Raw genomic sequence first — 21,306 nt, forward strand, 5'->3', positions numbered from 1 at the left:
TGTTGTGGAGATTTTTCTTTAACAAAGAGTGAGGCAAAACTGTTTCAAAACCCAAAGAACCAGAAAAAGAATATATTCTTAATTGGCATTTATTTGAAGGCTCTACAGCGTTCAAAGTCTCTGCACGCCGATCACAGTCAGGAAAAAGAGCCTGGAGCAGAACACAGCTTAGTTTTATAGGGAGAGTTTCATTCCATTCGCATAGTTTGATAATCTACTTGGTTACAGAACAGATAGCAAGCTCACGTATCTTCTTTCACTAGGGGTGTCAAGCACGTCGTGAGGGTGCATAAAAGAAACAATTTAATTTCTTTATTGAAATACGAAGGCCCAAGAAGTAGTTTCAGAAGACATTCTTATGAACACGTGCATTACACAAGTATCATTATACTGATATGCATTGTTTTACTCATAATCATGTAGTAATCTTAAAAATTTCCACTACAAGACCTACATGAACATGGAAATATATTAATGATCATTATCAAATATTAAAAAAAAGAAATATTACAGAAATGTTATAATCAATGATGGAACATGTTTTTATTAGCTGTTAGAAATATATGAATCAAAGAAGATTACTGAAAACGGTAATAGGTTTTAATAGGGAATTGAAATTTGAGAATGTGGTTGCTCAGTTAAATAGTAATGAAGGAAAAGAGAAGGTTTGTCGTTTTTTAAAAAAAATAAAAATTACAGGGCTCAATAGGAGAACTTGAGGAATAAGTATTAGGATCCAAAAGGTGGCAGTAGTGAAACAACAATGGCTGCAAGCTCCCGTTAAAATCAAAAGAAGAAGTAGAAGCACTTGCCCCCCCCTCTTGATGACGTTTCACAATTCGGTCTCGGTCTCGTGAGATTACGATTTTCCACGTTCTACGTTTGTAAGACGTCACAGCTGTTTGGTAGCGTATGGTAGAGATCAACATTTAGTGTGTCAATAATTTTTGCCGTATACATCGAAAGGCCTTCGGGAGCTGACGGGATCACTGCTGTTCTCTGTGATTGACTGGATCTCTCGCGGCTGTCTGTTAGGGTGCACTTGTGCCCGACGTCGGAGGCCTTTTTGTTTTGCCTAATGCGTTTGAGGCCATTATTTGCTAACTGAGTTTTAAGTACCGTTTGAATTTCTGGGCTGCCAACACAAGACCATTTTTAACGTCACCTGAGAAAGCAAACAGGGTCAAGAACTCGGACATATTTAAGTTTTCTATAGATCTTCTTGTCTCATTGGAGGATGTGTGTTTGAAGCCTGTTCAAATTCAATCTCTGAATGTTAGATCTCTCCGATTTCCTCCACCTACAAAATGTGGTTAAAACTTTTCTTTTTACTCCTGTATTTCATGGTGTTGTTTTTGCTTGCTAGAATTTTTGAGACTGTAGTCTGGTATGAGACTGGTATGTTCGCCACGCAGCTTGTAGATCCAGTTACTCTTAGTTACAATAAGTTGAAAACCATCTTAGAGTGCAGAGGACTGGGATACACCGGCCTGGCTGAGAAAAAGGATGTCAGCGAACTGGTGGAAAAATCAGGTAAAATCACTCGGAATGTATGGGTGGAAGGTGTCTTCGAAAAATATATACAAATATTTATATTATTATACTTATTAATTTTTGTGTGCAATTTGTTCAGGACTTAGGAACTGAGCGATTATTGTTAGAAATAATTACTTTTCTGTATTATATAATTAAACTATTATTCTTTATTTCCAGAGATTTTAAAGTCATTTTTGTACTTGTTAACTTATGAAAGCCTATTTGAAGTTTGTTTAAATATTCTTTCAAACCCCCATCAGAACCAAGCGCATATCATGGGTTAGAGTCAGAGGAACGAAGATATCAAGTAGGAGAGTAACAGTGAAAGAAATCAATGAGATACGATGAGGCGAGGTTATTGACCTAACCTTCTCCTAGGTGATGAGGAGTATTTTGTATTGCATCTGGGGATGAACGGGAAGCCAGTGAGATTTTTAAAAACAAAGGTGATGTTCCCCTGGAGTGGTGTGGGTAAGTAGATGGGCCACTTAGTTTTGGGTATACTGTAAATGTGTGGAGGGAAGTCCATGAAGGATGCTATTGCTGTAGTTTTGAAGTTATGAAGGAGTAGATAATTATTTGAGCTGTGAAATGAGAGATAAAGAAGGACAGACACGGGCAATGTTGTGTATGTAGAAGAATGATACCCTGGTGATTGCATTGATGTGGTATTGAAAAGAGAGGGAGGAGATGGCAATGGCGTCAAGGTTTTGCACTATGGGGGAGACAGTGGCTGTGTGGCCATAGATGAGGAGGGAAATGGTCTGGGCTGAGGATAGGAGGGAATTGGGACCAGTAATGAGTAGTTTTGTTTTGTTACTGTTGAGTTTTAGAAAGTTGATATCCATCCAGAGTTTGATATCACAATTAATAATAGTAATACTAATAATTTAATAGCCTTTATTTAACCAGGTTTGTCCCATGAGAGCAAAAGATCTTTTATAAAAGAGACCTGGCTAAGACTGGCAGCATTCAGAAAGAGAGAGGGAAAAGGGTCAGAATAGTCACAATAAACATATAGTAAAACATAAAAAAGGAATAATTAAGAAAAGTAATTAAAAATTTCACAAGAATATAATTAATAATACTTCAGTTAATATAAATAGAACAGTAAAAATAAACTCTAAAATGGGGTTTTAGTCTTGATTTAAAATAACTTTGGTTTTCCAGCAAATAGATCCGCAATGATCTGTTAATGTCTGCTGATGAGGGAAAATGCTCAGCGTTGGTCTTATTAGATCTTAGTGCTGATTTTGACACTGTCCACCATGCAATCCTGTTAAACAAGCTAAAGTATTTCTGACTCGGCTTTGGACTGGCTCACCTTTATCTCACAGGGCATTCTGCCGAAGACCCCAATGATGGACAAGAACATTGGACTTCGTGTTCCCTCGCCCGGACGCGGGTCACCGGGGCCCCACTCTGGAGCCAGGCCTGGAGGGGGGGCACGATGGTGAGCGCCTGGTGGCCGGGCTTTTACCCATGGAGCCCAGCCAGGCTCAGCCCGAAGAGGAAACATGGGTCCCCCCTCCCATGGGCATACCACCCGTGAGAGGGGCCAAAGGGGTCGGGTGCATTGTGTGATGGGTGGCGGCAGAGGGAGGGGACCCTGCGGTCCGATCCTCGGTTGCAGAAGCTGGCTCTTGGGACGTGGAATGTCACCTCTCTGGTGGGGAAGGAGCCGGAGCTAGTGTGTGAGGTCGAGAGGTTCCTGCTAGAAATAGTCGGTCTCACCTCGACGCATGGCTCTGGTTCTGGAACCAGTCTCCTTGAGAGGGGCTGGACATACTTCCACTCTAGAGTTGCCCAAGGTGAGAGGCGTCGGGCAGGAGTGGGCATACTTGTTTCTCCCCATCTAGGCGCCTGTACGTTGGGGTTTACTCCGGTGAACGAGAGGGTAGCCTCCCTCCGCCTATGGGTGGGGGACGGGTCCTGACTGTAGTTTGTGCTTACGGGCCGAACGACAGTTCAGATTACCCACCCTTTTTGGAGCCCTTAGAGGGGGTACTGGAGAGTGCTCCTCCTGGGGACTCCCTTGTTCTGCTGGGGGACTTCAACGCTCACGTGGGCAATGACAGTGAGACCTGGAGGGGTGTGGTTGGGAGGAACGGCCCCCCCTATCTGAACTCGAGTGGTGTTCTGTTGTTGGACTTCTGTGCTCATCATGGATTGTCCATAACGAACACCATGTTCAAGCATAAGGGTGTCCATATGTGCACTTGGCACCAGGACACCCTAGGCCGCAGTTCGATGATCGACTTTGTCATCGTTTCATCGGATCTGCGGCCGTATGTCTTGGACACTCGGGTGAAGAGAGGTGCGGAGCTGTCCACTGACCACTACCTGGTGGTGAGTTGGCTCCGGTGGTGGGGGAGGAAGCCGGTCAGGCCTGGTAGGCCCAAACGTGTTGTGAGGGTCTGCTGGGAACGTCTGGCGGAATCCCCTGTGAGACGGAGCTTTAACTCCCATCTCCGGCAAAACTTCAAACATGTCACGGGGGAGGTGGGGGACATGGAGTCTGAGCGGACCGTGTTCCGTGCCTCCATTGTCGAGGCGGCCGATCGGAGCTGTGGCCGCAAGGTTGTCGGTGCCTGTCGCGGTGGCAACCCTCGAACCCGTTGGTGGACACCTTCGGTGAGGGATGCCGTCAGGCTGAAGAAGGAGTCCTATCGGGCCTTTTTGGCCTGTGGGACTCCGGAAGCAGCTGATAGGTACCGGCAGGCGAAGCAGCATGCGGCTCGGGTGGTTGCTGAGGCAAAAACTCGGGCGTGGGAGGAGTTTGGAGAGGCCATGGAGAAAGACTTCCGTATGGCTTCGAGGCGATTCTGGTCCACCATCCGACGTCTCGGGGTGGGGGTGGAGGGGGGAAGCAGTACGGCACCAACACTGTTTATAGTGGGGATGGTGTGCTGCTGACCTCTACTCGGGACGTTGTGGGCCGGTGGGCAGAGCACTTCGAAGACCTCCTCAATCCCACCAACATGCCTTCCATTGATGAAGCTGAGCCTGGGGACTCGGGGTTGGACTCTCCAATCTCTGGGGACGAGGTCGCCAAGGTGGTTAAAAAGCTCCTCGGTGGCAAGGCTCCGGGGGTGGATGAGATCCGCCCGGAGTTCCTTAAGGCTCTGGATGTTGTAGGGTTGTGTTGGCTGACACGTCTCTGCAATATTGCATGGACATCGGGGGCAGTTCCCCTGGATCGGGAGACTGGGGTGGTGGTCCCCCTGTTTAAAAAGGGGGACCGGAGGGTGTGCTCTAATTATAGAGGGGTCACACTCTTAAGCCTCCCTGGCAAGGTCTATTCAGGGGTCCTGGAGAGGAGGGTCTGTCGGATAGTCGAACCTCGGATTCAGGAAGAGCAGTGTGGCTTCCGTCCTGGTCGTGGAACACTGGACCAGCTCTACACCCTCGGCAGGGTCCTGGAGGGTGCATGGGAGTTCGCCCAACCAGTCTACATGTGTTTTGTGGACTTGGAGAAGGCGTTCGACCGTGTCCCTCGGGGAGCCTGTGGGGGGTTCTCCGGGAGTATGGGGTACCGGGCCCTTTGATACGGGCTGTCAGGTCCCTGTATGACCGGTGTCAGAGTCTGGTCCGCATTGCTGGCAGTAAGTCGGGCTCGTTTCCGGTGAGAGTTGGACTCCGCCAGGGCTGCCCTTTGTCACCAATTCTGTTCATCACTTTCATGGACAGAATTTCTAGGCGCAGCCAAGATGTTGAGGGGATCCGATTTTGTTGGCCTTAGGATCTCATCTCTGCTTTTTGCAGACGATGTGGTCCTTTTGGCTTCATCGGGTCGTGATCTGCAGCTTTCGCTGGAGCGGTTCACAGCCGAGTGTGAAGCGGCCGGGATGGGGATCAGTGCCTCCAAATCCGAGGCCATGGTCTTGAGCCGGAAAAGGGCAGAGTGCCTTCTCCGGGTCAGGGGGGGTGTCCTACCCCAAGTGGAGGAGTTCAAGTATCTCGGGATCTTGTTCACGAATGGGGGAAGAAGGGAACGGGAGATTGACAGGCGGATTGGCGCAGCGTCTGCCGTCAAGCGGGCGCTGTACCGGTCCGTCGTGGTGAAGAGAGAGCTGAGCCAAAAAGGGAAGCTCTCGATTTACCGGTCGATCTATGTTCCCACCCTCATCTATGGTCATGAGCTTTGGGTCATGACCGAAAGAACGAGATCGCGGATACAAGCGGCCGAAATGGGTTTTCTCCGTAGGGTGGCTGGGCTCTCCCTTAGAGATAGGGTGAGAAGCTCAGTCATTCGGGATGGACTCAGAGTAGAGCCGCTGCTCCTTCACATCGAGAGGAGCCAGTTGAGGTGTCCTCCTGGACGCCTCCCTGGTGAGGTGTTCTGGGCACATCCCACCGGGAGGAGGCCCCGGGGAAGACCCAGGACACGCTGGAGGGACTATGTCTCTCGGCTGGCCTGGGAACGCCTCGGGATTCCCCCGGAAGAGCTAGAAGAAGTGGCCGGGGAGAGGGAAGTCTGGGCCTTCAGTCTGAAGCTGCTACCCCCGTGACCCAAACCCGGATAAGCAGAAGAAGATGGATGGATGGATGGATGGATGGCATTCTGCATTAAGATGGACAGGTTTTCCTTTGACTATGCCCCATTAACGTGTGGGGTGCCACAATGCTCAGTTTGGGGTTCACTTTTGTTTTCTTTTTATATTATTCCACTTGCTGGCATTATTCAGCAAGTGATAAGATATATCTTAGGGTATCTTATCAAGTGATAAGATATCTCTTATCACATTTACATGGATGACATTCAATTGTATTTTTCGTTTAGACCCATCAACTGGACAGGTTGGCCATCCTCGTCCAATGTTTGTCCTGTATCAGTGACTGACTCTCCAGTAACTCTGGTTTTAAACAACAGTAAGACAGAAACTATGATTATTGCTCCCAGTCACCTGCACCAAATATAAGCCAGACAATTGCATCCTTCTTCCTGTTAGTAAAATCAAAGGTAAAATCTAGGTCACATTTGATTCATCATTAGGCTTTGACTCACACATTAAGATTGTTTCCTGTTCTTGTTTCTTTCATTTGAGAAACATTTCTAAAATTAGGCAAATGGTCTCCAGAGTTCACCTAGAGAAAATCATTCATGCTTTTGTGTTATGTCGTCTGGACTACTGTAATGCCCCTTTTAATCGCCTGGATAAATCCTCAATTTCATGTTTGCAGTCGGTACAGAACGCAGCAGCCAGACTTCTCTCCAAATCTAGTTAATTCTGTCATATCACTCCTTGACCAAATTCATTACACTGGCTCCCAGTTGATTTTAGAATTTGTTTTAAAGTTCTTGTGCTGACATACAGAACATTACATGGCCAGGTTTTTGATTATTTTTGTCAACTTTTAACTAAACATTCTGCTGCTTGTGGTCTTCGTTCTCAACGTCTGAATCTTTTGGTTGTTCCACGAACATGGTTAAAAACTAAAGGGGACTGGGCCTTTCAGTCAGTGGCCCCAAGGCTGTGGAACAGCGGGCCCTTGCAGTTCCATATTGCTGACTGGAGGTTTTTAAAAAGCAACTAAAAACATTTTTATTTTCCCAGGCTTTTATTTCTTGATTTTATTGTGTTTCATATGTTGGTTTTATGTTTTGTACGATTTTAAGGTTGATTTCTATTTTACAGCGCTTTGGAATTTTATGTCTGTGAAAAGCGCTTTATAAATAAACTTAGTTTATAGGACCAGCTGCAGCTCTCTGAATGATTTTTAGGCAATGATTATTCACTGTACTGTGAAGACAGCACAGTAATCAGTTAGACCAAAAATAGACTTTAAAGTAGACTTTTTAAAAAAGCTCCAAATAGTGGCTTTCAAGTCCTCTGAATCTGATTTCAGGTCTGGCATATCTTGAAGCACTGTGCAAGTCACACTTAATCAAGCACTTAGCTCCACTGTTTTTATTCTGCACACAGGAGAATTAACGCAAGGGGAGCTGTATTCAGCCATCAAGAAAGCGAGAGAGCAGACGGAGGCTGGAGATTCCAGCACTACTACAGCATTCAGTGGGGAGATGCACTTCTATGAATTGGTGGAGGACACTAAAGATGGAATTTGGCTGGTTCAGGTAAAACTGGGAATTTATATGTAGTCATGAATAGAACATGCAGAAAATTAGTGTCTTTTTAGCTTAGAAAAGCAGGGAACAATTCTGTTTTTTTTAAATAACAATGGGCATACCCTGCTCTGAGAGTAACAGTATCAAAAATGTCAACTTGAAATACTGCTTTCAGTTCCTTTTACTCTTGCATCTCTTGTGTGATCTTCCATTAGACTATTCTGTACAGATAGTTTATAATACTTCTCCATCTGCAAGCTGGACTAAAAAAAACAATTAGTCATACATAGAGGTGGGTACAGCACGCAAAACCTGTACTACTGTAAGAATTGCACTTTGTGAACATATTTTTAAAATTTAGTCAATTACTCAAAGTGAGAGTAGAAAAAAGCATTTGATTAAAAAGGCTACTTAAATACCAAGTAACAGGACATCTCCTTTAATATTGTGAAATGTCATCAGACTGAGAAAAATATAAAATGTGTAAATTCATATATTTAAGACTGAAATTAAAATGATATAAATAAATGTGTGTTGTGCAAAAATATTTGTAACTGTTACATTTCCATATTTTGTCACATCATAACCACAATTATATTTCATAGGGATTTCAAGTGAAAAACCAACATAAAGTCATAAACAATTGTGAAATAGAAAATTATACATGCTTCAAAACAATTTTTACAAATAAAAAACTGAAAAGTGCAGTGTGCAAACGTATTCAATCCCCTTTTCTCTGAGTGCAACCACTTGCCCGCAGCAGTACTGCTAATGACTAAATAGAGTCCACCTGTGTCTAATCTATTCGGTACAAATAAAGCTGCTCTGCGACGGCCTCAGAAGTTGCTAAGAGAATATTGGGGAGCAAGCAACATCATGAAGTCCAAGGAACACACCAAATGGGTTGTGGAAAAGTTTAAAGCAGGCTTAGGCCATAAAAAATTTCCAAACATCTTATGGAGTGTTGTTCAAGCCATCATCCGGGAATACATAAATTATGGCACTACTAAAACAAGGCCGTCCACCTAAACTTAGAAGCCAAACAAGGAAAGCACTGATCAGATCTGTGTGTGTGCATCTGATCAGTGTGCACACACACTGATCAAATCCATTCCAGTACCATTACAGGTGTTAGAATCCATTCTAACGTTTATTTGTGAACCATTCCATTGTAGATTTTGCTTTATGTTTGGGATCATTGTCTTGTTGGAAGATAAATCTCCGTCTCAGTCTCTGGTTTTTTGCAGACTCCAACAGGTTTTTTCCAGAATGATCCTGTATTTGGCTCCATTCATCTTCCCATCAATTTTAACCATCTTCCCTTTCCCTGCTGAAGAAAAGCAGGCCCAAACCATGATGCTGCCACCACCATGTCTGACAGTGGGGATGGAGTTTACAGGGTGCTGAGCTGTGTTGCTTTTATGCCAAACATATTTTGCATTGTGGCCAAAAGTTTGATTTTGGTTTCATCTGACCAGAGCACCTTCTTCCACATGTTTGGTGTGTTTCCCAGGTGGCTTGTTTAGAGGGACAGCCAGGTCTTAGTGAGTAGCTCCACAGCAGTATCTCGGACCTGCCTGGTGTGTTCCTTAGTCTTCATGATTTTCTCTGCGCTTTAAACACAACCCTGAGATGATCACAGAGCAGGTGCATTTTTACGGGGACTTGATTACACACAGGTGGATTCTATTTATCATCATCAGTCATTTAGGACAACACTGGATCATTCAGAGATTCTCATTGAACATATGGAGTGAGTTTGCTGCACTGAAAGTAAAGGAGCCGAATAATATTGCATGCTCCACTTTACAGTTTTTTATTAGTTAAAAAAGTTTAAAATATCCAATAAATTTCGTTCCACCTCACGATTGTGTCCCACTTGTTGTTAATTCTTCACATAATAATAATAATAATGTATAATAATAATAAAAAGAAAATGTATGTGTGTATATATATACACATTTTTATTATTATTATAATATATTATCATAATAATATTATATTATTATGATTATATATATATATATATATATATATACACACACACACACACAAGGCCAGCCCAAGCCTCCCTAAGCGAAATTTGGTTTTGGGGCCCTCTAGTTCTGCTAACAATGTGGACTTGCTGCAATCAGCAGTCCAATTATTAGATCATTCACACCTGCTATAAACTTATTGCATCTCTGGCAGTGCTGTTTACATTATATACATATATACTGCTCAAAAAAATAAAGGGAACTGCTCAAAAAAATAAAGGGAACAATTTAAGTGTTAAACACCTGTTTAAGTGTTCCCTTTATTTTTTTGAGCAGTGTATATACATGTATACAAATGTATACATATACATTTATTGGCCAACTGATTTCCTTAATTTTGGTGGATTGTGATTGGCCGATACTTACATGTGAAGCCCATCTTATCCCCTAATCTTATCTTTGTCAGCAAAGGTTTAAAAATCAGTCTCTGTCCTCTTCTGCTCTACAGTGAGAGGTTGGACTGACAGACCAGCCCACCAGGTCGGGTCTGCATGTTTGCAGTTAACAATATTCACCCCTCTGTTGCCAACTCAGTGACTTTCTTGCTATATTTAACGACATTTCAGACAAAATAAATTCATATCAGCCAAAATTAAAATCAGCAGGTCAGGCTTTTAAAGATCGGTAACCAGGGATCGGCCAGAAAACTGCAATCGGTGCAGCCCTACACACATATTCATGACATTCTTTGATTAAATACTGTAAATTAATCTTAAGCATTACTCCAAAAGCTAAAAGTCCTTTTTTGAGATATTGATTTGCTTACTTAACTTCTGACCGGAGCTTTTGACTTTTGGATGCGCATCGCACATGGCACAGTTGCTCATGTTACCGACGAAGCGTGCGGTACCTACCGCGGCCACTAGGGGCCCCCAAGAGCAATTTGTTATTTTTTTATCCATAAAATAATGATTTCTACATACATTATCAAATATATATCATTGTAAAAACAAATCACTTCATAGTAAAATAGTGTGTTTTTGATATTATGACAGAAATTATTACTAAAAAAACCCAAAACTGCTCCACTGAGGGGGCCCCTTAGTGGCCCTGGGGCCCTAAGCAGGTGCTTAGTTTGCTTATATCTAGGGCCGGTCCTGCATACACACACACACATATATATACAGTATATACTGTATATACACTGCTCAAAAAAATAAAGGGAACACTCAAATAACACATCCTAGATCTGAATGAAAGAAATATTCTCATTGAATACTTTGTTCTGTACAAAGTTGAATGTGCTGACAACAAAATCACACAAAAATCATCAATGGAAATCAAATTTATTAACCAATGGAGGCCTGGATTTGGAGCCACACACAAAATTAAAGTGAAATAACACTACACACTGATCCAACTTTAATGTAATGTCCTTAAAACAAGTCAAAATGAGGCTCAGTATTGTGTGTGGCCTCCACGTGCCTGTATGACCTCCCTACAACACCTGGGCATGCTCCTGATGAGGTGGTGGATGGTCTCCTGAGGGATCTCTTCCCAGACCTGGACTAAAGCATCCGCCAACTCCTGGACAGTCTGTGGTGCAACGTGACGTTGGTGGATGGAGCGAGACATGATGTCCCAGATGTGCTCAATCGGATTCAGGTCTGGGGAACGGGCTGGCCAGTCCATAGCTTCAATGCCTTCATCTTGCAGGAACTGCTGACACACTCCAGCCACATGAGGTCTAGCATTGTCCTGCATTAGGAGGAACCCAAGGCCAACCGCACCAGCATATGGTCTCACAAGGGGTCTGAGGATCTCATCTCGGTACCTAATGGCAGTCAGGCTACCTCTGGTGAGCACATGGAGGGCTGTGCGGCCCTCCAAAGAAATGCCACCCCACACCATTACTGACCCACTGCCAAACCGGTCATGCTGAAGGATGTTGCAGGCAGCAGACCGCTCTCCACGGCGTCTCCAGACTCTGTCACGTCTGTCACATGTGCTCAGTGTGAACCTGCTTTCATCTGTGAAGAGCACAAGGCGCCAGTGGCGAATTTGCCAATCCTGGTGTTCTCTGGCAAATGCCAAGCGTCCTGCACGGTGTTGGGCTGTGAGCACAACCCCCATCTGTGGACGTCGGGCCCTCATACCATCCTCATGGAGTCGGTTTCTAACCGTTTGTGCAGACACATGCACATTTGTGGCCTGCTGGAGGTCATTTTGCAGGGCTCTGGCAGTTCTCCTCCTGTTCCTTCTTGCACAAAGGTGGAGGTAGCGGTCCTGCTGCTGGGTTGTTGCCCTCCTACGGCCTCCTCCACATCTCCTGGTGTACTGGCCTGTCTCCTGGTAGCGCCTCCAGCCTCTGGATACTACGCTGACAGACACAGCAAACCTTCTTGCCACAGCTCGCATTGATGTGCCATCCTGGATGAGCTGCACTACCTGAGCCACTTGTGTGGGTTGTGGAGTCCGTCTCATGCTACCACAAGTGTGAAAGCACCACCAACATTCAAAACTGACCAAAACATTAGCCAGACAGCATAGGTACTGAGAAGTGGTCTGTGGTCCCAACTGCAGAACCACTCCTTTATTGAGTGTGTCTTGCTAATTGCCAATAATTTCCACCTGTTGTCTATTCCATTTGCACAACAGCAGGTGAAATTGATTGTCAATCAGTGTTGCTTCCTAAGTGGACAGTTTGATTTCACAGAAGTTTGATTTACTTGGAGTTATATTGTGTTGTTTAAGTGTTCCCTTTATTTTTTTGAGCAGTGTATATAAAGATGTGTTTATTCAAAGTTTGGTTTACTGCACTTACCATAAAAGTGGAGAAAAATGTGTGTTCAGACTCATATTAGTTTGGATAAATAGGGACACTATTGTTTTTTTTCCCCACGAAACAACAGTTTGTCTTTACATATGTTAATTTTAACTGTGACATCATCATGTCCATATGTATACTTGCAGGTTGTAGCCCAGGACCAGGAAGCTGTGCTCAGTCAAACGAACTGGGGAAAAATGGTGCTGAAGCTGTCTCAGTTTGGAATCAGAACTGGAACCTTCAACTGCTCCACTGACTTTAGGTAGGAATCGGCTAGTTCATCCCAAAATGTTCTTTTTAAACTATCCATACACAATCAAGTTGTATAGATTGGTGCTCTATTAAAGTGGTTATAGCTTTGAAGTGTTTTTGAAAAGTCTCTAGTCATGGAAACGATGCAAAGCAACTACAAAAACGAGTCAGCGCAGTAGGATTTATTGAATGTATAGAATAAGTAAATGATAATTGGCCTGTACTCCTGGTCCGTTGGATTTATCAAGTCCAGAGGACCCCAAAGCGTGTCACACTGCATTCAGTCCTTCGTACACACATTCACATGCTGATGGTACAAGCTACTGGATAGTAAGCTCAGCTGCCCTGGGGCAGTTTGATAAAGGTGAGACTTCCATGCACTGGGGGGTGAAATGTCTTGCCCAAGGACACAATGACAGAGGCGGTCAAACTGGCAACCCACTGATTGCGGGACGTGACGTGTGGTCCGGGGAGGCACCTGCCATCACTTTTCCATAATGGCAGGTGAGGCAGGTGAGGCTCCAGCTCGTAGTTGGATCTTGTTTAAAGGATTTAAAGTGTACTCATTCCAATTACAGGGCCTCGAAAGAGTCCTGTATTGTTATTTTTCGTCACCTGCCATCATGGAAAAATAACATATAATGATTAAATAATTTATATTGCTTTTTTCACTCTGTGGTTTGTACTATAAAGTACCTATTTTTCATTTAACTTAACAAATCCCACTATTTTTTTCTTCAAAATTGCTGAATTTTGGCATTTTCCTATTCAAATGCTTGGAAGTGCAGCTGGTGAGGCAGCAGTGAGCTGAGCCTCACCTGGGATTGATCAACGATTGATCAACCTCTCGCTAATTTCACTGGCTGCCATTCTATGAGAGCATGTTCCTCCTGTCTGCGTCACCAATAAAATGGCTAAAGAACATTTAATGTATGAGCTGATTTTCCATAATTTAGCTTATGTATATATGTATTTAGCTTATGCAGTGTTTTTTGTCACCAACCGTGTGTGTAATGTGTTTATTGTGCTGAGGAGTGATCAGAAACGGCAGAGAACAGATTTGAGGTGAGGCAGGCAGTTCTCTTGCCTCATGGCAGGGGGTGCTCATGATCCCAGACATTGTGACTTCACAACTGCAGAGTATGATACAGTAACAGCGAGCTACATACAGTAGCATACAACAAAGTCAAGTGCAGCGATATATTTATAGTTTTCTCCTCTTACCACAGCAATCACTTAATAATCGCAAAATAAACATTAAGCCTAAAACCATACTACTGCAACAGATTGAATGTTCTGCTCTTTGTGACGGAAATACGAGTGTTGTTTTTTTTTCTTTGGGGGGGGGAGGTTGTCAGTTGCTATGGCAATGAGTGTCCCTTTGCTGTGGACCATAGCAAGGAATTAATATCTAAAAATTTCCTTATGTAAACGATAATATCTATGGTTTATATATATATATATATGGGGTACCGGGCCCTTTGATACGGGCTGTCAGGTCCCTGTATGACCAAGTGTCTTACAGGGACCTTACTGCCGCATTGCTGGCAGTAAGTCGGGCTCGTTTTCGGGGAGAGTTGGACTCCGCCAGGGCTGCCCTTTGTCACCGATTCTGTTCATTACTTTTATGGACAGAATTTCTAGGCGCAGCCAAGGTGTTGAGGGGACCGCTTGGTGGCCTTAGGATCATGTCTCTGCTTTTTGCAGATGATGTGGTCCTATTGGCTTCATCAGACCGTGATCTGCAGCTCTCGCTGGAACGGTTCGCTGCTGAATGTGAAGCGGCCGGGATGAGGACTGGTGCCTCCAAATCCGAGGCCATGGTATTGAGCTGGAAAAAGGTAGAGTGCCTTCTCCGGGTTGGAAGGGTGTCCTGCCCCAAGTGGAGGAGTTCAAGTATCTCGGGATCTTGCTCACGAATGAAGGAAGAAGGGAGCGGGAGGTCGACAGGCGGATGGGAACGCCTCTGGAGGAGCTGGAACAAGTGGCTGTAGAGAGGGAAGTCTGGGCCTCCCTTCTGAAGCTGCTACCCCCGCGACCCGACCCCGGATAAGCCGAAGAAGATGGATGGATGGATATACAGTACAGACCAAAAGTTTGGACACACCTTTTAATTCAATGAGTTTCCTTTATTTTCATGACTATTGACATTGTAGATTCACACTGAAGGCATCAAAACTATGAATAACACATGTGGAAATATGCACTAAACAAAAATGTGTAAAACAACTGAAAATACCCCTTATATTCTAGTTTCTTCAAAGTAGCAACCTTTTGCTGTGATTACTGCTTTACACACACTCTGCATTTTCTTGATGAGCTTCAAGAGGTAGTCACCTGAAATGGTTTTCACTTCATAGGTGTGCCCTGTCAGGTTAATAAGTGGGATTTCTTGCCTTATAAATAGTCATGAAAATAAAGAAAACCCATTGAATTAGAAAGGTGTGTCCAAACTTTTGGTCTGTACTGTATATAGATATATATATACTTACACCTACTACATATCAAAACTGAGTTTTCTTTAAAAATCAAATAATTTAAGTATGTTTACTACCCAAGTTCCTTTTCACTGTATCATCTAATTCAGTGGTTCCCAACCTTTTTATCACCGCGGACCGGTCAAGACTTGGCTATTTTATTGCGGCCCAGAAGGGGGTGAGGTGTTAATCGTCAGATAAGGCTTCTGCATGTTCGTGTGTAAGCTAAAGCCTAGTTCACATGGCACAATTTTACATTTTTTGCACTGGTTTCCCTAACTGAGAGTGAGAACCCAACCTGCTGAATGTGACAGGTAGCCAATCAGAAAATGCTGTGACATAAGCACGGAGGGGAATCCCAAACAGCTGACATGGCGCAATTGAGACTCCGGTGGACATCGGAGGTGATGTGTGGAAACTATCATGTGCTTATAAACATGGATGTTTATTCAGTTAAAACTGTTGACTACAAAAAAATAACTCCCCTCCAAATCATAGTGCAGCAAATAGAGCGGCTGCTCCCGTCATCTTTTATCCAACGCCTTTTTGTTTCGCCTTTTATCGCTTAAAATGAGTCCACAAACTATCAGTACTGCTTCTACATCGTCATCCGTGTTTGATTATTCTAAATTCACTTTTGGTATGTTGGAGGTTTTACGGGATTTTCTTCTGGAATCGGGATGCTCGTGAGTGGAATCGGTTTGTGTGTGGTGTGTTGCTCCTGCCGTTTGGCTGGACACACGAACCGATCAAACCTGCTGTACTTTTATCGGCTCGTGTCGTGTGTGGTCACAGAGGTTTGGAAAATTGGCCGTCAATCCTTCTATCGTGCCGTGTGAACCAGACTTAAGACTCACAAGCTATTCTCCTCTCATCTTGTCTAGACCACTGCCCTAACGCTCTCTGACTCTTGTCGCTATGGTAACGTTTAAACATCCCTTCAAAATAAAATAAAGATGCACAACAAAAACGAACATTTTACTTTAGTGAAAATTTTTACTCACAGTAACGACAAATTAATGGGGGCCCTGCGCTTGTTTCTCTGCAACGAGACGGTCCCATGTGGGAGAGTTGAGAGACAATGACACCCGAAGTGTTGCTTATGCACAGGGTGCTTGGTCTCTACTTGGCGAAGCAGTTTGAAGGTTTCATTGCTTCATTAGCGAGCTGGTCACCATATCATGCAGAGCGGGCTTGGAATGTGGGAATCACTTACTGGGATAAATCCATTCTCCTGTCTCTTCTCTGGGCCTTTTCCCTTCGCAAAGAAACTTTCCAAAGACATCTGATCTGTTTCTGACTCCTTTTGCTGCTTGTGGGATCAATGTTGACGCGCAAGACGTAACTGAGAGAATCCGGTTAAAGGATTTTCAAATAAAAGATCCTCCAGACTCAAATAATACATAAAACGGAAATATTTAATTATTTCTTATGCGGCCCGGTACTCCCCAACCCCCGCGCTGTGGACCACTGATCTAATTAACCTTTTCCATTTCTGTCAGTTTCTGGTGGTGCAGCTCCGTTCTGTTCTATGCCCCGATTCTCCTGTTTCTGAGTTTTGCGCAACTGTGCGTCTTTTTTTGTTTTTCTTACGCCCTACTGCGAATTGTTGTCGGGGACGGGGAGCGTATCGATGGGGAAATGCAGACTGACGTAAACAACATTGGAAAAAAATCCTAGTAATCTGATAAGTGAGATTTAAAAGGGCTGTTAGTTCCGGGTGTAACTTTGTTTTCCAAGTTGGTGGCGATGAGGAGAAGCGGGGGAGAAGGGGACAGGGCGCTGATGTACTCACAGTTACTGGAAGGCCTTTTGTCTTTTAGTGCTAAAAATTAAGCTAAAACTTAAATGTGAATGCCATACAGCCTTATTCAATAAATTAAAACATACGTCCTAATCAGGCTTGTCAGATTAATAGTACCTTTTAAAAATAACCTTTTAGCAGGTAATTAACATACTACAAAATATAAATATGTTAAAACGGAAGTAATCTAATTAATCTATATAATGTATTTCACTGATGGAATTGACAAATAAACTTTTCAGTCATATTCTAATTGCCTTTATATGCTGAATGCTTGAAAACAGTTTTATAATTCAGTAATATTTTTTGTGAAGAATTATCACATAGTTGTCTTTTATTGTCTGATTTTATCAAATGCTAACAACATAAACAACATGAGATTCTATAACAATCAAAATGTTATTAAACATTTCAAAAGCAGAATAAGTAACTTCTGTGTAAACCAAATGAATCCTCGTCAGTGCAAACCTTGTATTTTTCAATTATGTGATTCTGACTCCACAGCTGTCCCTTAGCTGGTTGGTAAAACCTTTGCCCTGCTGACTTACACATAGCAGATGAGATTTGATGTGTCTTTCATATAGCAAACATTAAAGACGCAAAACCTTTATGGGTCTGCTTGGGGCAATTCTTGGGCCAGTATATATCTATTTTATATACTGGATTCTATAAAATGTGGTTTAAAGCTGAGCTGCTGATGTTTGGATATATAAAAATATATATTCTCTGCATATAAATCTATATATGGTTTGGTTTCTGTCCGTTCTGTAACGATACAAGAAAGAACTAAGCAAATTTCTTTTATGATATATTTAATTCTATTTGATTATTGAATATTGCTACATTCTACGAACAAATGATGCAATTTGTCCTGGGGAAAATTAAGAAAAACATGTGATTGTGGAAGTCAGCATAAAAAGACGAAAAAATAATTTGCGTCTCGTTTTATTCTCAATGTCTTACGATTAAAACCAAAAAGTAGAATGTAGGACAACCGTTGGTGTCTTCTCACCTCACCTTCACAACAAAAGTATACATTCGAGTGTGAAATATATACATTGTATTCGCCACACAGCCCCCCCCCCCCACCCCCCCCGCCTCCCTTGAGCACACAGAATGTCACAAGCACAAAAACACATGTGAAACAACATCACAAGTACATAAAAGAAAACACACAAAGGAAAAACTAAACAGCAGCGACAAACAGAACAATTAAAATACCTAACGGTAACAACTAGGGAGTTTAATAAGTCGGCCACCACGGCTTCTTTTCACAGGAACAGGGGTTGAAATTGAAAGAGACTCTCCAGATCGACTGCTACCAAACTGTCCACCTGAGGGGGACAAACCAACTGTAAGGGGAGGACCCGGAAGAGTGGGTAAAGACCATGGCGAGGTGGCTGGGCCAACTCAACTGGGTCCCCTGGTAACGCATGAGCTGGCTTCAAACGGTCCACTGAAATACTCTCCTCATTACCCCCTAACTCCACCGAAAAATCCTTAGGTCTCCTCTCCAAAACATGGAATAGACCATCGTAAGGAGGCTGAAGTGGTGAGTGGTGAGTCTTGGCGAATAAATACATACTCGGCAGACATTAGGTTCTTTGGCACAAACACCTGTGGAAGGCAGTGAAGTGCTGCCAATGGGGCAAAAGATCTAGATTCCCCATTTAGAAATGTTCTACTCCCCTGGGAATCAACCGAACCTGCTGGAGACCGGAGGAAATTCCCCTGGTACCGTCAAAGGCTGGCCCAGGACCAACTCAGCTGAAGAAAACCGCAGGTCCTCTTTGGGAGCCGAACGCAGGCCCAACAAAACCCAAGGCAGGTGATCTATCCAACTATTATCCACCAACGAGGCCTGCAATGTAGCCTTCATTGTGCGGTGGAAACTCTCACACTGACCATTGGCCTGCGGATGGTAGGCAGCAATATGGTGGAGTTTAAGCCCAAGGCTCTCTGCCACTGCAGTCCACAACTCTGAAGTAAACTGTTCAAATTTCCGTTGTGGAACAGGAAAGTACTCCAGTGGAGCCTTAGTGTGCCTTTGCACCTTGGCATGCTGGCTAGCCAAACAGGAAGCCGCCCATGTCCGTACATCTTAAAACATTGTCAAACTCCAGTCCTCAAGATTCGGTGTCCTGCAACTTTTAGATGTGCCTCTGCTGCACCACACCTGAATAGAATAATTAGGTCATTAGCAAGGCTCTGGAGAACTTATCTACACAAGGAGGAGGTAATTAAGCCATTTCATTCCCATGTTTTGTACCTGTGGTACATCTAAAAGCTGCAGGACAGTGGCCCTCTAGGACTGGAGTTTGACACCTATGATCTAAGGCAGAGGTGGGCAACTCCAGGCCTCGAGGGCTGGTCTCCTGCAACTTTTAGATGTATCTTTACTTCAACACACCTGAATCAAATAATTAGGTTATTAGCAGGACTCTGGAGAACTTGACTGCACTTAGGAGGTGATTCAGTTATTGGATTCAAGTGTGTTGGACCAGGGAGACATGTAAGAGTTGCAGGACACCGGCCCTCGAGGACCAGGACTGCCCACCCCTGATCTAAGGTATGCACTGGAACCTGACGGTAACCTCACACCAAGTCCACCTTAGAGAAAATGGTTGCTACAGCCAGGCGGGCAGAACAGTCCTGAATGTGAGGAATTGAGTACCTCTCATTACTGGTTGTGTTGTTAAGGCACCGAATATCCCCACAGGGTCTCCAACCCCCATCTGCTTTGGGAACCATGTGCAACATAGATGCCCATGGACTTTTGGAGCTCTGTACAATGCCAAGACTCTCCATGTTTGCAAAGTCCTCTTTCACTATCGCTAACTTAGCAGTGTCTAGGCGGCAAAAACTTGACCGTAGGTATACAATGTTCCACCCTATGCTTTGCCATGGTAGCAGAAAACGTGGGAACATTTAAGAATGGGCACTCTGCTAACAGACGCTGATACTCATCACCTGTGGCAAGCATGTTAGCGAGTTGTCGATGGCCGGGACTGCCAAGTTTACAGGGGTATGTATCAAAAGACACAGCATCTATTAAGCAGCTATTAGCAAGATGTACTAATAACCTAAAAGCACACAAAAAAATCTGCACCCAAAATAGGTAAAGAAACAGAAGCTATTGCAAAATCCCACTGAAACTGACGTCCGTTGAAACACACAGTCACCAACCTCGATCCAAAAGTGTGAATTGGGGTGCCGTTAGCCGTGTCCAGCGGCTGTCCGTTACTTTCACATAAAACATCCGTTGTTGAAACTGGCATGATGCTCCGCTATGCACCCGAGTCCACCAGGAAACGCCGTCCAGAGACCTCATCCATGATGAAAAGCAGCTTGTCTGAGCTGCCTGCACACACAGCTGCTAGCAAGCGCAGGTCTTGTGCGAAATTTTGAAAATCTGTTCCCTCTGTGTCGGAAGAGCGCATTGCAGATCTGGCAGATCTGACCATTTTCACGGTGCTTCTGATCGATTTCTTGGTAAAAAAAAAAAAAAAAACTCGTGTAATCATGTCAAGGTTGTAACATTCAGTTTAATGGGCAGTTATTGTTTAAAAAAGAAGCAATAAAAAAATTGTAAAATAAATAAATTAACAAGGTCTTCTTACGCTGTTTTGTGTTATTTTAAACGCCAAGAGAATCGCTCTTTTTCCAACTTTCATCACGTAAGCCTGACGAATAAGAGGATGGAAACTGGATGATTTAGGAAATAAAAATAAAAATTAAGACTTCCTGAAAAGATGAGTGTAGACTTTCTGGTAAATCCCGTTTTAATGTAAAAAGTGACAGATTACTGGATTAAGGAAATTTCTAGTATACTACATGCTATCACACATAACAATTTTTGAGAATTTGGAAATAGTTGCTTTTTATTTCCCAAAATTACGGGGGGAGGAGAGGAGAGAGTGGATATTTCAGCTGCCTGAAATAATCTGTTCTCCCTCCATAAAATGGAAACAAATTAATTTACCTGCAAGTCTTTAGCTGTGTTTATTCCTTTCATCATCTACAATAAATCATGTAAGTTTGAAAACATTTGCTCTTTATTTGACAAAGTTATGAGGTGGAACCATATATTTTAGCTGCCTGAAATATGCAAGAGAGGAATAAACACAGGTAAAGATGTGCTAGTAAATTAATTTGTTCCCATGTTATACAGGGGGAAAGGATTATTTCAGGTTCCCCCCTCATAACTTTGGCAAATAAAGAGCAAATGTTTTCAAACATATATAATTTGTGGTTCATTAAGAAAGGAATAAGCACAGTAAAGACTTGCTAGTAAATTAATTTTTTCCCAATGTGTAGAGGGGGGGATGGATTTTTTCAGGTGGCTAAAATAATTTGTTCCCCCT

At 43.4% G+C, this 21,306-nt stretch overlaps 1 protein-coding gene across 4 annotated transcripts in view; it reads left to right on the plus strand.

Moving 5' to 3' along the window:
* Positions 1 to 850: 850 nt before the first annotated feature.
* rnf103 (ring finger protein 103) overlaps positions 851 to 21,306 on the plus strand; it is a 45,157-nt gene continuing 24,701 nt past the window's right edge. For 2 of the 4 annotated variants that reach the window (XM_028030342.1, XM_028030343.1), the window contains exons 1-3: positions 851 to 1,533; positions 7,464 to 7,615; positions 12,556 to 12,671. In XM_028030342.1, coding sequence (XP_027886143.1) covers positions 1,308 to 1,533; positions 7,464 to 7,615; positions 12,556 to 12,671 — 494 coding nt within the window. In that variant the 5' untranslated portion in view covers positions 851 to 1,307. The remainder of the gene's footprint in view (positions 1,534 to 7,463; positions 7,616 to 12,555; positions 12,672 to 21,306) is intronic. The other 2 variants (XR_003597119.1, XM_028030341.1) reach the window with 2 other exon arrangements.

Source organism: Xiphophorus couchianus, chromosome 11, assembly GCF_001444195.1.
Source record: "Xiphophorus couchianus chromosome 11, X_couchianus-1.0, whole genome shotgun sequence".
Lineage (NCBI taxonomy): Eukaryota > Metazoa > Chordata > Actinopteri > Cyprinodontiformes > Poeciliidae > Xiphophorus > Xiphophorus couchianus.